The sequence below is a fragment of the Ovis aries genome, chromosome 5, assembly GCF_016772045.2.
Source record: "Ovis aries strain OAR_USU_Benz2616 breed Rambouillet chromosome 5, ARS-UI_Ramb_v3.0, whole genome shotgun sequence".
NCBI classification, from domain to species: domain Eukaryota; kingdom Metazoa; phylum Chordata; class Mammalia; order Artiodactyla; family Bovidae; genus Ovis; species Ovis aries.
The window spans coordinates 23,480,059-23,494,803 of record NC_056058.1 but is presented as its reverse complement, the minus strand read 5'-3'; the positions used below and the strand labels follow the sequence as shown (position 1 = coordinate 23,494,803).

At 39.5% G+C, this 14,745-nt stretch overlaps 1 protein-coding gene across 1 annotated transcript in view; it reads right to left on the bottom strand.

Moving 5' to 3' along the window:
* Positions 1–2,376: 2,376 nt before the first annotated feature.
* Positions 2,377–14,745, bottom strand: part of FBN2 (fibrillin 2) — a 229,160-nt gene continuing 216,791 nt past the window's right edge. The window contains exons 61-65 of the mRNA XM_004008653.5: positions 14,613–14,741; positions 12,808–12,927; positions 7,672–7,903; positions 6,100–6,271; positions 2,377–4,287 (exon numbers count right to left, since the gene is read on the bottom strand). Coding sequence (XP_004008702.2) covers positions 3,913–4,287; positions 6,100–6,271; positions 7,672–7,903; positions 12,808–12,927; positions 14,613–14,741 — 1,028 coding nt within the window. The 3' untranslated portion in view covers positions 2,377–3,912. The remainder of the gene's footprint in view (positions 4,288–6,099; positions 6,272–7,671; positions 7,904–12,807; positions 12,928–14,612; positions 14,742–14,745) is intronic.

Here is a 14,745-nt window from a genome sequence, read left to right as displayed (position 1 = left end):
CCTCAGTGGCTGAAATGCTGAATTTAGTGAGCTGTTCATTGTGTTTCAGAACTCTTGCTCTGTACATCAAATAGATTTTCAAAGAGAACTAAGGTCAGAAACACGTACTTCTTATTAGGCAAGAAAACCATGACTTTGTATTTATTTGAGAAAGCAATCATACTAAAAAAAATAAAATAGAACCATAAGCTAGATATCAAAGGCAGGCTGGCTGAGATTGTAAAACAGATGTCACCTTCACTTCCTGTGTGGTGTTAATGAATCACCATCTTTCCAGTCTCTTTAGAAGTAGGGATTTCTAAAGTTTCCCCTCTTTAAAAAAAAAAATTGGGCTATATTTAACTTTTCCCAACGGATTTGTCTTTAAACAGACTCCAGTAATCCCCTCAAGGTCCCAAAGACGTGTGATTCTTTCCAAAGTCTTTGGAGCATGGAAGAAAGTGGGTGTTTGAATAAATTATGTACATTCTCTTGTGGACTATTGTAAATTAGGAGCAGCATGGAAAGCAGTGAACAGAACTGATTCTTTCAAAGAGAAAGGAAGTTTTCAGATTTCCAGCCTATTCTTGAGAAATATGAGTATTTCTAAACTATTTATCAAACCATATGAAATTACCATTTTGTAGGTCAAACATGGCCAGATTTTGGCAATTCCTCATGGTTTGGTTTAACATGTAAATTAACTCATTTCTCTTGAAGCATTAAGGATATGAATCAAAGGTCTGTAGGTCTCCAACAGACGGATGCTCTGTAAATTTTATGTTCCCCCCCTTCCACCCTAAGCGTTTATTCTTGAACCTAGGAGGCAAAAACAAAACCTTAGATGACACAGATTGTATGAATTATCCTGTTTGATGTTCCAAGATAATGAAAAAGGGCAGATGTTAGAATATAGAGTAAATCCTTATATCTTACTCTAAGTTATTTTCAAGGTTCATGTGCAAAGGTAACCAAACTTCATCTACTACAAGTAAGGAACAAAGTCAAAAAGTCCTAACACGGACTAAGGTTTTAAAAGCTCCAGATCTAAATGCTAGTGGAAAAGGAATTTATGTCAGTGAAGACCAAATTATTGCTTATTATATTACTATTACATGTACTTGCTGGATTTGGTTTAATATGTCTGGGCTTATGTTCTTAGTCTTGCGTGAAGTTTTCTGTAACTTAGCCAAGGTAATTTCTTTTCTTTTTTTTTTTTAGCCAAGGTAATTTCTGAGGAGACAGTTAATGAGAAAGACAAAATGGTACAAGATATATCATTAGCATTTAGTTACCAGGGAGGCACAAACTAATCTCAGTGCTCAGAATCAGAGAGTGGCAATAAAGCTATCAGAGGTGCCCCAAAAGGTTCTTCCCAGAGGATCATCTTCAGGTAATCATTCCCTTCTAGTACAAGCCTCTGTGTAAAGCATAGAAAGGTCTTTTTTTTTTTTTTTTTTTGCCCCCTCTTTTGTGAGAAGCTCCCACTGATGTGGATTCTGGAACTTCCTCAAGAGCAAGTTAAAGCTAAACTAAGAGTGCTGTTACTCAACATGCAGAGTCAAACTTGGTTCCAGGTAATTTCATATTACAGAGTTCACGCTGTACTAGTAACAGATGCCAGATGAAACTGAAGATGCGTGTTAAGTTTCAAAGGATGCCCCAAGGCAAATACTTCCCTTATTCCATGCAGCTTAATTTCTGGTTGGCTAAGAACAGCATTAAAATCAGTTATAATATTTCCTTGTTTTCTTATTCCTCAGATGAAGAATTTCAGCATACACATTCTCAAACTTTGTATTGAATTAACTTCAGAGACCTATCTGTGCTCATTCCAGCTGTGCTATCAGATGAGAGCCCCTGCCAAATGACTTCTATCTAGACACTTGTCCACTGAGGACAGTATGCAGTACTGCAAGAGAGAGGAAGCTCTGGGTTATTTGCGGTGCAGGTACCATCTGGCCTGTGGTATGCCTGCTGTATACTTTTGCTTAAAAACTCAAGTTGAGAAAAACCCTAAGAAGGGAGATTCTTCAAATGTTTCACTTCATCTTGGGTGCTTTAACACGATGGCATTCAAAGCACAGGTGAAGATGAAGTCAGCAGAGTCTGAGGTCTCTAGGATGATGAGTCCTGGGCAGCTGAGTGTCTACATAGAGGTGAACAAGGAACTGCCGTGACTATGTCCTTCTGTTTGAATACCACCTCAAATTGTGAATTGTCAGTTGAACACTCCCGCTTGTTTTATGTCACAGATTTGACAGCAGTCCCTTGTTTTCTTGTAAAAAATGTGCCTGGCTCGCCTTCTGATACTTTCGTACAGGTCCCTCTAAGCCAAGCCCCCAGCCCACAAACACAACAGGGGTTGCAGTCTCATAGAACTCTCAGCCACAAAGCTACCCCAAAATAAGCTTTATTGCAAGAAAAGTGTCATATTTGATACACAGATCTACGGAAAACAAACAAAACCGAAAGCCGTAAGTTTTTCCTCACAAATACTTGATTACAAATTTACAGTTTGTTTTGTTGTAGTTATTAGGAAACAAAACAAAGTCCCGAACTGGATATGACCGGTGACTAATCTTTGGTCAGCTCAGGTGTGAGAGGAACAACCCAGAGCCTGCATGTGCTTTGGCCATTTCACATATGAGGTTTGCTCACTGGTCCAGGGACAGGTTCCTGGATTGAGAAGAATGCGGGGACGTACGCTTACTAGCACGTCCTAGTACAACATCTCTTTAAATGACTAAAAGCAAACTAAACATCAATTCATTGTACAAACATCTTTCATACACAATAGGCTATGATAAAACGAGACATATGGTGTATAACTACAGTATTAATGAAAATTCTAAAAAAAAAAAAAAGAAGAAATGGATTAAAAAAAACAACAACATATATTCCTTGTCTGTACTGCATGGTTTGTTTGCACATATGGCAATCCTGAAATAGCTTGAATGTAATAAATGCACCATTAATCTAAGACAGCACCAAACACTACAGAACGCCAGGTGTTCCTTGCCGAAGGAACGGCAGTTCTTCAGCTGCCTACAGTACCACAAGTATGCAGCATGCCCTGGGTAAGAATGAGGTGTTGTGGGTAGCACATGTGCTTCCTTGAGGTTATGAGAAGGAAATACAGTACGGTTTGGCCTGCAATGCTACTGGTCTCACAAGCAGTCAAGGTATTTTGCTACAGTGGTTGTGCTTCATCCTCCGTTGCCTGGTGTGTCTGCTGATGTGAAGTATCATCACAGTGAGCTCCTCTGGCTTTGATCTCCTTTATAAGGATCCAATGACACATTGATTACTGCCTATTCAGCTCTGTGAGGCTTCCTTTAAAATAATCAGATGTGTACCAGTTGGATGGCTGGCAGAAAACCAAAGGAAACATCTCTTGAATCTACTGAATTTTTTTTTGTTTTTAAAAAAGCACCTCTAAAAGAAATAGCTCAAATTTATAAATCTAAAGAAAAACGAGTGAGTTTCCCTTTTTGTTTACATAGTTTGTTCATTTCTCCATATATTACTGCATTAAAAATAAATAAACATCTATATTTTTTTCATTAGCAACTATAGCAAAATACCCAAAGTGTTACAGACTGCTAACAGGAAAAAAAAAAAAGCTCACATTATTTTTGTGCATTTAGTGCCATATGCTGATCTCTTGAATATTTAGCTTTTTAATATACTTTAAAGTGAAGTTATATAAAAAATACAGTAACCACGGTTGCCTTTGTACTCAAATCTTTGGCCACACCAGAGTCTACGTTATCCCTCCCTGTGAGGGTCAACATTCTGAAGTCTGAGACAGGGAGGAAAGAAACAAAAGTCTTTTTTTTCTTTCCTCTTTAAAACTAGTCATTGATTTCTCAGAGGCTTCTGAAGGCTGGCTGTGCAGGGATTTGAGCCTGGAACCAAGTCTGCAAGGGGTTAATAGAGTTGAATCTGCAGCCTCATTCTGAGAGCCTCCCCCAGTTCCCCTAGGAGGTAGTCATCTTCATTGCTGTCTTCCAGTTTCTTAAGCTCCTTTTTCTTGTAGAGAGGGACGCTAGTGATTTCCAGTGTGTACATGCCAGGCACGAGCTTCCTCTTGGCTGTGTGCAAGTAGCTGAGCCCATTCCTTTGGTGGATGCGGAAGACGCCATCGTCATTCCCCTGGGAGATGACATAGCGGATGTGATTGTTGAGCGGCTCGATGGCGGGCATGAATTCTACAATGTGCTCCTTCGCACCAAGGCCGGAGACGTTGAACTTCATCATCACCGGGCTGTCCATGTCAACGCTCTCCAGGCTGATCTGTTTAACCTGGAAGAAGAGCAGGAAAACCGTGTGGGAAGAGCTTTGACAGCACAAACCGAGGACCTGCAGGAGCCAGCCATCAGGGGGGTGCAGCCACAGTGACATACTATCTCTGCCTGTCCGCTTGCAACTTACCCTCGGCTGGGAGAAAAGGTCACTTCCACCAAGTGTGCCCTGTAAATCTCTACGACTGTTCCCATACCTTATCCAGGTAAAGTTACAGGGCTGAGCTGATGGGAAGCACTCATATTTCAAGTTTTTTTGGGGGGTTTATGAAATATCATACTTATTAGTAATAAACAAGAGACAATTTAGGAAATAATGGTAATTTTTTTGTTGTTGGAGTTAAAACGAGAAGTGCAGCAGTTTTAACTGTGCTTAGAGGGATTTTCACTCTGAAAGCCCTGGTAGATTTTCTGGCCACAAACCACACGTGAGTGTGTTTTCTGGGAGCTGTCAGTGCAGAGGGAGCGAACTCCAGAGTCATCGGGGCTCAGGTTTGAACCAGCTTTGGTTAAAAGCCAACGGGGCAGGGCCCAGATACACCAAGTCTCTCTCTGTCAAATGTATGGGAGTTTAAGAACGCTATTTTAGTAAGACAGGGGCAAAAAAAAATCAATGCTTTGAGTGGGCGCCTGCCAAGAACTTGGGGACTGTGGTACCGAGGTGCCCCCTTCAGCATGCAGCCCCCTAGAATCACAACGGGAGGGTTTTACAAGCAGAATTTCTGGATCTGTAGTTTGGCTTACTTAATGAATAGCTCAGTTTCCATACTTAAACATCAGCTAGGTACCTTAATCTACTTAAGGTAAATGGAATGCTGGCCTATGTACGATTATAAAACAGAACCAGAGATTCTGTGGCTAGAGAAGTCTCGTCTTATAAATTTCTGAGGCCCAGAAAACTGGCGCAAGTTGCCCAATGCACCCAGCCAGTTAGTTGCTGACTAGGTGTTTTGATGGGGAATTCTGCAGTGACACTAACTGACGAGGATGGTCTCCCTGATCTCTGGGGGAAAACACCTCCACATACTGGCTATTATTTGGAGAACATGCGTCAATGTTTATGCCAGGCACCGTTTCAGAAGCTTCCCAGTAATCGCTCCATTAATCTTCTTGCCAGCCTTTGGAGGTAAATATTTTTATTCCCATTTTAACAGGTGAAGAAATTGAGGTAGAGAGAGGCTAAGTAAATACGCTCTGTGTAACATGGGTAGTAAGTACAGAGGGTCAGGGAATAAATTCAAAACCAAGAATCTGTGGCCCACCCACTTAACCACTATTCTAAATACCACGAACAGAAAGAAATAGCAGCAGCAGCAGGCAATTCAGATCTTCAGCTCCTTACAAAATACAAGTTATCTGGAGATAAATCTTTTATGGAAGCAACACCTATCTTATAAATGTCACAAAATGTGACATGTAGTTGGCTTACCTACTGAAAATTAATATCAGCCCAGTATACTACATATGTATACAACAGAACTGGACAGATTCACAATACTTTCATTTTTTGAATCATTTCAAAGTAGTTACTTCCTGGAAGGAGATTTTATTACCTCCTGGCACAAGTCAAAAATGCCAACATGTGAGCTGAAACTATGAATCTTAAAGTCCCCCAGTCCTTTCTGAGTTAAAAACACCACTAATTTTAACTTACTTGTCTCTGCCATAGTTTGTCCATTAACTAAGCTGATGAATTTCACGAGGTGGAGGTTTAGCTCCACTAAGGCTGAAACCTACATAAAAGTTTACTGCAACAGTATACATGACTCCATATGGAAAAAATCTGGTGACAAAATAAAGTGAAGTTACTCACAGCAATGTGTTTGGGTTCATGAACACTTCTCTTCTGCCTGTTGTCTTTCTTGGAGTAGCCGTTGATTTTGCACTCGTAGCATGCTTCCGGGGACAGAGCATTCTCTTCCTCTACCTCTGTATCCATCGATAGGTACTGCCCTTTGTTAAATCCCATTCCTGAGACGCAGTGGCTGTTTGCAACAAGATGCAAATTGATGTTAGACTTCATCGTAACTCTACTGTTTTCTAGAGGTAGAACAGAGGTTTTTCCAAAATAAGAAACCCACAAAGCAAACCCTGAGATCATAAACATAAAAACCTAACCGCCTTGTAACTTTTCTTCAGCACTCAATGCATGAGATTCTCCTTTATTTTAAACAGCAAAATTCTTCCAAGAGCGAGCCCCAAGTTTCCCCAATTTTTAATCCTGATTAGACTGAAGCACTCTTTGTAGTTAAATCGAGATGGTAAAAGTCAAGTATGCATTTTCAGAGTGTTAGAAGTTCTGTTGATTCAAAAGCCTGAAGCCTACATTTGCTGCTTACCAACTGAGACTGCTGAACTCCTATTTTGATTAATGAAAGAGTTAGCAAGCTGACGCTAAATGACCTTTGTCTACACCAAGATTTCTGTTTCAAGTATTATTATGTACCCACAGTGGACATATTAGTCCAACAACCCTCAGTGTCTGATTCACACACTGTTCCTTCTAGGGAAGATGACTCCTAAATTGCCATCTTCTATGCTGTGATTCATGGGGTCACAAAGAGTCGGACACGACTGAGCGACTGAACTGAACTGATGCTGTGGAGTGCTGGCTTCCTTGAAGGAAGGAGGCAGGTGGCCAGCACCTCAGCTGATCGGACTTGAGACAGCTGCACTTGGGAAAGCGGGACTAGCTGAAGGGATCCAGCCTTGTGGAGACAGTGTCACATGTCCTCTCTGTGCAGCAAAAGGCCAGATGAGCAAAGAGAAGGACAGCTCCTTCCTCACGGAGCGCAGGGCTGTGCTTAGTCATTCAGTTGTGTTCCACTCTCTGTGACCCCATGGACTATAGCCTGCCAGGCTCCTCTGTCCGTGGGATTCTCCAGGCAAGAATACCGGAGTGGGTTGCCTTGCCCTCCTCCAGGGGAGCTTTCCAACTCGGGGATTGAACCCTCATCTCCTGCATTGCAGGCGGATTGCTTACCCACTGAGCCACTTGAGCCACTACCACAGGACTAGTACCTGCCAAAATTCATGTAAGAAACTGGGCGAAGCCATTCCCATTTGTATCTCTTAGCCCAGGTGTCTGTGATAACAGAGGAGCCACAGTATCTTTAAACATCTGCTGTCTCTGGCCTTAAGGGATTTATTCAGGTCATTTTACAACACAAGAGAATGGTACCCATATACAGTTTCGAGTCCAATGCTCACCACAAAGCAGGGAATCCACATGCCTTCCTGGAGCTTCTTCCTCCTATACCTAAATGCTCTGATCAGTGCTTTTCCCTAGTCAGCTTTTAATTACCATTTACCTTCCCCCAGTGCCAGGTGGCCAGGCGCTGGACCCTGTTCACTTTCCCATATGCGGGGAGGTGGAGGGCCTTACCCCTGTCCCACTCTGTAGTACCCAGGTGGGCAGCCGCAGAGGTAGCCCCCTTCTGTGTTGGAGCAGCCGTAATTGCATGGGTTCTTGGAAGACGAGCACTCATTCACGTCGTGGCAGGCACTGGAGAACTGGTCGAAGGAGAACCCAGAGGGGCAGGCGCACTTGTAGCTTCCCAGGGTGTTGTAGCAGGAAGCAGAGCCACAGGCATTGGGATTGGAGCATTCATTCTCATCTAAGAACATAAAGCAAGAGACTTTTACAAGTGGAGGGGAGGGCAGTGGGGCAAAGAAGAGCCCCAGTATCAAATATCTATGATTTTACAGGGGAAGTAGCTTTAGAACCATATTTTTAAATGTTTACCATGATGGTTGATTTGCAAAGCATATGAAATTAAAAAAAAACAAAAACAAGACCTGACAAATTCCCCTAAAATTATGGCTTAAACAAAAGCTTCCCCATGCTTTTATATTCTGTTTGTACTAGGTTTTTCTGAATACCCTGGCAGCCTTTGGGCACAGATATTTGCAGTCTGACTACTGAGTAACTCTTCTAATCACTTTTCAGAAGGTTACTTCAAAAGTCTATGCCTCAGACAGACTCACAAGGACAGAAAGTAGATGACTAGTTGCCAGGAGCTGTGGGGAGGGAGAAACGGAGAATGACTTCTAAGGGGTATTGAGCTTCTTTTCAGGGTGGAGATGTTGTATTGCTGATGGTTGTACACTACTGTGAGAATATACTTAAAAACCACTGAACTGGACGTTTTAAAAGGTGAATTTTATGGCACGTGAATTATATTTCAGTTTTTAAAAAGCCTCAATTTATATCTGTATTTTTTATCCATTCTCCTAGCAATTTCCAAAGCATTCATTATATACATGGAGAGAAAAGTATATTAAAAAATCGAAATATCCTAAATGAAAATAACTGAAGTAAACATTAACTGAACCTATTGAACCAATAGCCTCATACACTTTTAACCACTTGAGAACCTATCATGTACATACTTGGCCTTCTGATGTGGGTGTGCACCAAGCCATCAGCTGACATGGGTTTTACTAGTTTAATGACTGACGCTACATCATAAATGCCTGACAGCAAGATAATTTCAGGTTAATACTTTCAGCTACTCTTATCATTTTTACAAAATCAAAGTTTGACTGCGCTTTTATCTTTGGAGATGACGATTTTGCTCTTAGCTGTCTGGTTGATACCTAGTCTGCAGCTTGACCCCTGTGGGCTTCATCATCATCCAAATTTCACCCTGGGCACCAGTCATGTCTGGTCCATGGAATTCTTTCAGATTCTTGTGACTGTACTAGAGTGTAGTGTTTTTACCAAATACATGACAAGTCTGTGTTTCAGCTCACGTGGGGAAACAGGCCCATCTGCAATTAGGTGTGCCCTTGGGACACAGAGCTAGAGCCAAGCGCTTATCTACAGTGGCTCAGGATGCAGATGGAGGCTCGCTGGAAAGGCCTCTCACACGGGAAATTATACTTCATTAACTACGATACAGAGGTTGCTGAAAAGGCCAATATTATCAGGCACATTTCTGTCTCAGGAGTACAGTTTCAGAATTAAACCAAACTGCCAAATACAGCATTCTTAACCACTGGATATGAATTACCATATGATTACTTAATATGGACAAATTCTCAGCCTTCATTTCACAGGAAGAAAGTATATGAATAAATTCTTAATAAGTAAGCTTGCTGTTGTTGCTCAGCTGCTAAGTTGTGTCCAACTCTTTGCGACCCCGTGGATTGTAGCTGCCAGGTTCCTCCTCCAGAGGATCTTCCCAGACCAGGGATCAAACCTGCTACTTATGACATAAATATAACTACTATTTTATTTCTATGTATCAAAGACTTGGAATTCTGCCTCAAAAGTTCATCTGCTTTTATAATTAAATCTGACACTATTTTTATATGTGGTGTTTCTCTCCTGATAGAAAATGTGAGTTAGGTTGTAATTTAACAAAATGATCCTGCTACAAACACAGTACTAGATATTGTGTTAATGTGGAAAAATTACCAAGAAAGGCAATTAATTGAATAAACTGCATTTAAACATACCACTGACAAGAACATTTTTATATAGTTAAAACTTTTGGAGGCACCATGACAGATATCATATTTATATCCTATAAATGTACGCCATAACATAATTTTATAGGCGTAGGTGATCTGACCTTGAAAATATGTTCTGGTTTGAAACATACTTTGAGCTGACTCAAGTCTCACTAAACTATGTTCAAATTATTTTGAAAAGGACATATAAGGAACTAGAAGTTGCTAACACCAAGTAAACCAAAGCTTCATATATTAAGATGTAATCATATTCAAATGTTAGTAATATTATCTTATTTTCAATTTAGGATAATTATAATGCTTGCATATTATTTAGGAACACATGGGAATGTTCCTAAATCTGTACAATCTATGAATCAGAATGTTATAAGTGTTCTGTGGTACCTGGCTGAACACTTCTTAAAGTATCCATTTGAATTTAAAACGTTTTTCAATACTAACACTTCAAATGCTGTCATTTTTCTTACACTGGCAGCAGTATTAACATCATTGCAGGTTTACAACTTACTATTACTTAAATTATCTGATGCACTGTTTGTGTCCATTTACAAGGGGACCCCAGTTAAATCTGTTCGAGATACTTCACGGGAAATCCCTTCTTCAATCATATGAATAAATGAAGATATTCATACTCATAGTGACAGATATGGAGAAGGCAATGGCAACCCACTCCAGTACTCTTGCCTGGAAAATCCCATGGACGGCAGAGCCTGGTAGGCTGCAGTCCATGGGGTTGTGAAGAGTCGGACACGACTGAGCGACTTCACTTTCACTCTTCACTTTCATGCACTGGAGAAGGAAACGGCAACCCACTCCAGTGTTCTTGCCTGGAGAATCCCAGGGACGGGAGCCTGGTGGACAGCTGTCTATGGGGTCGCACAGAGTCAGACACGACTGAAGCGACTTAGCAGCAGCAGCAGCAGTGACAGATAAAAATGATTTGTGGCCTTTCGATTTGCATTTTGTTATAATATTGCTATTTTGCTAACTTGTTGCTTTTATTAGTTCCTGATGGTTGTTTGATTCTATTACTGAAATATATTCGAGTTATAATTCTAATGTTCTGTGGGTTCAAAACTGCAAGAGAGTTAGATTTTATTTGTGATGAGCTGGATTGCTCAACCTCGCACAAAAGAATCTCTAATCTTTCAAAATAAATCCCTGCTTTGTCTTACTTACCCAGAGGCTTGCTGCTTAGAGGTGCCCATTTTAGCAGAGCAAGCTAACATTTATTCTTATAGTTGGGGTATCTGCTTATGTATCTTCAGTTTTTAATTCATCTCTGAAACCACACATCCCTCTGTCGATGGGGGGTCTCTGCTGATTAGAAGTCCCACTGGCTTCTGGCTAGATCCCAGCGTGAGTTGCTCTGGGGTGACTGCCTTGCTTAAGTGCCTACTTCAAGGATCCCACCAAGAACAACTTGGGTACACCACACAGCCCTGACTTTAAGTCAGACCATATTCAGTGAAAACCTGTGTGTCTATTTTCACACTAAACGCTTACAGGCTGAAATTCCAGGAAACTTAAAAACTCAGAAATTGAGTTAATCCTCCATGCCCATTCCAATTCTACTTATGATTGCTTTAAAAACTAGAATTTTATTTAAACTGATACATGTGAAATATTACAGATCATTCTTCCGCTTTAAGTCCTGTAGAAGTAACCAAGAAGTCCATGGTATTAATCGAATAGAGGGGTGGGCCTCGCATCTTATAAACAACACAATATAATAAAAATAATTTTGTACTCTTATAATAGTTGCCTAAAACAGAACCATTTCCTATGTTCTGAAGAGTGTCCCTACACTTTATCTGTTTATGAATCAATAATTGGGGCATAATTTTTTTTTTCTATGAAGAGTAAAGAAGTAAACTGAACTTATAAAGTCATTTTGATCGACAGCCGAAGTCATCATTTTGATAATCCTTTCAAACTCTATCCATAACTTCCAGATCATCATTGGTTTTCGCATTTCCCCCATGAGTGTGTGTTCCTGGTGTGGCCAAAGCCACAGCAGAGCTGCACCAACTTTCAGAGTTGCTTTCCCACCTCTGAAATTTGTCTTGATTTTCTCAATTCACTAAACTGTCATCAGAAATTTCTTTTGAGAAGATCATCATGGATAAAATCAAATTAATTTACTTAGTGGCTCCCTTAGAGTAAAATGCTTGAAATACACGTGGGGCAATTTCAATCACTACAGAGAGACAGGAAGCAACCTGCTGTTTCTCAGCAGGCCCACTGATCCTCCTTCTGCTCAAGCTGTGCCCGCATCTACTGTCACACTGTGTTGGATGCTGCGTCTAGGAAGGGCATTCAAACGGAGCCAAGAAATTAGGCAGATGCTAAGTCAGCTGGCTATTCAAGTAGAGAGTAATGTTCTCTTTGATCAAACTCTCCTTAAAAGGAGAATTTCCATGACTCTAGCAGTGCAAGAAAGAGAGTTGAGGGTCTACAGATTTTATTTTACAAACACTTTTTTTTTGTCTGGAGTTTTCAACAGAATTTGCTATAACTAGTTACTTTTTCTATCTTAAAATCCTTTATACTCCCCCCCCCCACCTTTCATTAAATACATGATTGGAGAGCACAGATGAATGGTGCTCATTAATTTGATCTGATTCCTTTTAGATTTATATGAGCAGATGGATGGGCAACCCTTCAACCCCAAATCTAAAGATACTAAATTACTGATAAAAAAAAAAAGGCTTTGACCTTAGCAAATGAAGATGATATGAGTCTTGACATCATCTTCAGAAACTTAAAATTCTCAGCTAGCAGAAAATTAAAATTATCAAAGCTCTAACTGAGTTACTTTTTAGGTACTTAACATTTTAAAGTATATTACGTATATTTTCAAATACACATAAGTATACAAAGTAGCTTAATAGATTCCCATGCATCAGTCCTAAGTACTGTTTTTTTAAGTTCTAGGGTTTAAAGGCTACACTGAATATGACCACCTTTATTGCGCATTTGTTTTACTAAAAGATAGTTTAAGGCAAGGAAAGCAGATGCCGTGTAACACGCGAGTGCTCACCAACACACTGATTCCACTGGTAATGCTGAATATATCCTTGCGGGCAGCCACACCTGTAGCCTCCCAGGATGTTCTGGCAGCCATGCTGGCACCTATGGTTCCCGTCACATTCATCAACGTCTGTAAAAACAGCCCAGCAAGATTTTTATGTCACCTTTCTTCTATTATTCTTAAATGTACTCCAAACACAACACGGGGTAAATATTATCTGAGGACCAAACAAACACGACACACTGAGGGGCTGTGATTTTTTCCAAGTCACATGGTTATTAAGTCAGTGGTGGCACAGAGAACGGCTCTGAGATAAGAAACCACATCATTCTTATTCTATGCACCAGCCATGCCACGTCAGTGCCCTAAGTAATATCTCAATTTTAGCAAATCAGCCATAGCAACCACAAATGTTGTGCATTTTGGATGGATTAACTACATATGGTATGATTTATTTGGTAACTGATATAAATATATTTGCATCACATATTCCAGTAAGTTCAAAAGTGATTGACATGTTAATTCTCATTTTCAGAAAAATATAAGCATTACAGAAATACCTAAAGAATTATAATGGTTGGGAATGCAAAAGATTTTATTACTATTTGAGATTAATTAGATGCAAATTTAAAGTATTTAAATACATTATTTTTAGACATGATATAGTATTATGACACATATGGAATAATTTCTTTGTTCATACATGCATACTCTTCTGGAATGACAACTGAGGCTTCGAAATTTACCCATAAAAAGAGAAATGAAATAGGCATGTCTGATATATGTGTAACAAATTTTATATGGATAATTAATAAATTGTATCTTATGTAGATAGTCACAAGCTGAACTCACACATGGCAAGCAGCTGTACTCGCCAAATACTTTCAAAGTCTCAATGATTTCAAATACAAAATATTAAAATAGAAATTTTTAAGTTGAATTTTTTGTGGTTGAAGATTAGATACATGTAAAAGTCCTGTAGTTCTCAGACTATATTAAAACCTCTACATATTATTTCTAGAGTTCAAAATCATGTATTCCTAAGAATAATTAATTCAAGGGTGACTAAAATCAATAAAGATGTAAATTGCACTAGTATATAAAAATATAAAGGGAAAGTACCTGTATGCTCTCAGAACCTCTGGCACGAGTATTTTGTAAAAGCTACCAATCATAGCATATTTATCTCATATGCTAGAACTTGCAATGAAAATACTGAAGAACAATATTTTATTGGCCACAGGCAAATTCTTGTTTTATTCCCACTTAAATTTTCCCTTGGATTTAACAGGAAATATCTGTTGTGATGAAGACTTTATAGGAAACGCTCTTTATAGAAAAGACAGTGAACTGGGACTCTCCGACAAATAAAACCACCATCAGTTTTCCCCAGTGCTTTCTGTTCATCTGCCCAGTTCCCTATAAGTGGTTCTGTGTCTTATACTTAACATTTATACATTTTACATTCAAGTATCATGGAACAGACATCTGATTTTTTTCTGGTTTACTCATATACTACTGCAACTAAATTAGGTACAGAATTTGTTTTCAGTTAAATTCTTTTTTTAGATCAGTAACTAGGTAAACAGTTATTTCAGAAGCCCACGTGTACTCTAAGAATTTTTGTTTCATCACATTAAGGTTTTCCTCTGTCCCCAAAATGATATATGAAAATTTATAAACAAAAAAAATCAACTTCTGGATTTCACTTTGTTAATCTTTGAGATGATCTGAATTTCTCATTGAGTGGCTTAGAAATTAAAAGAAAACCGTTTGCTGTATTAGAATAAGAATATTTAAATAAATAAACTCACCTTCACAGTTCAGTCCAGTAGCATCCAGAGAGAACCCTCTTTGGCATTCGCAGCTGAAACTTCCAGGGGTGTTTTGACAGATTCCCTTTGCTCCACAAAGTGAAGGCTGGGATCCACATTCATTGTTGTCTAG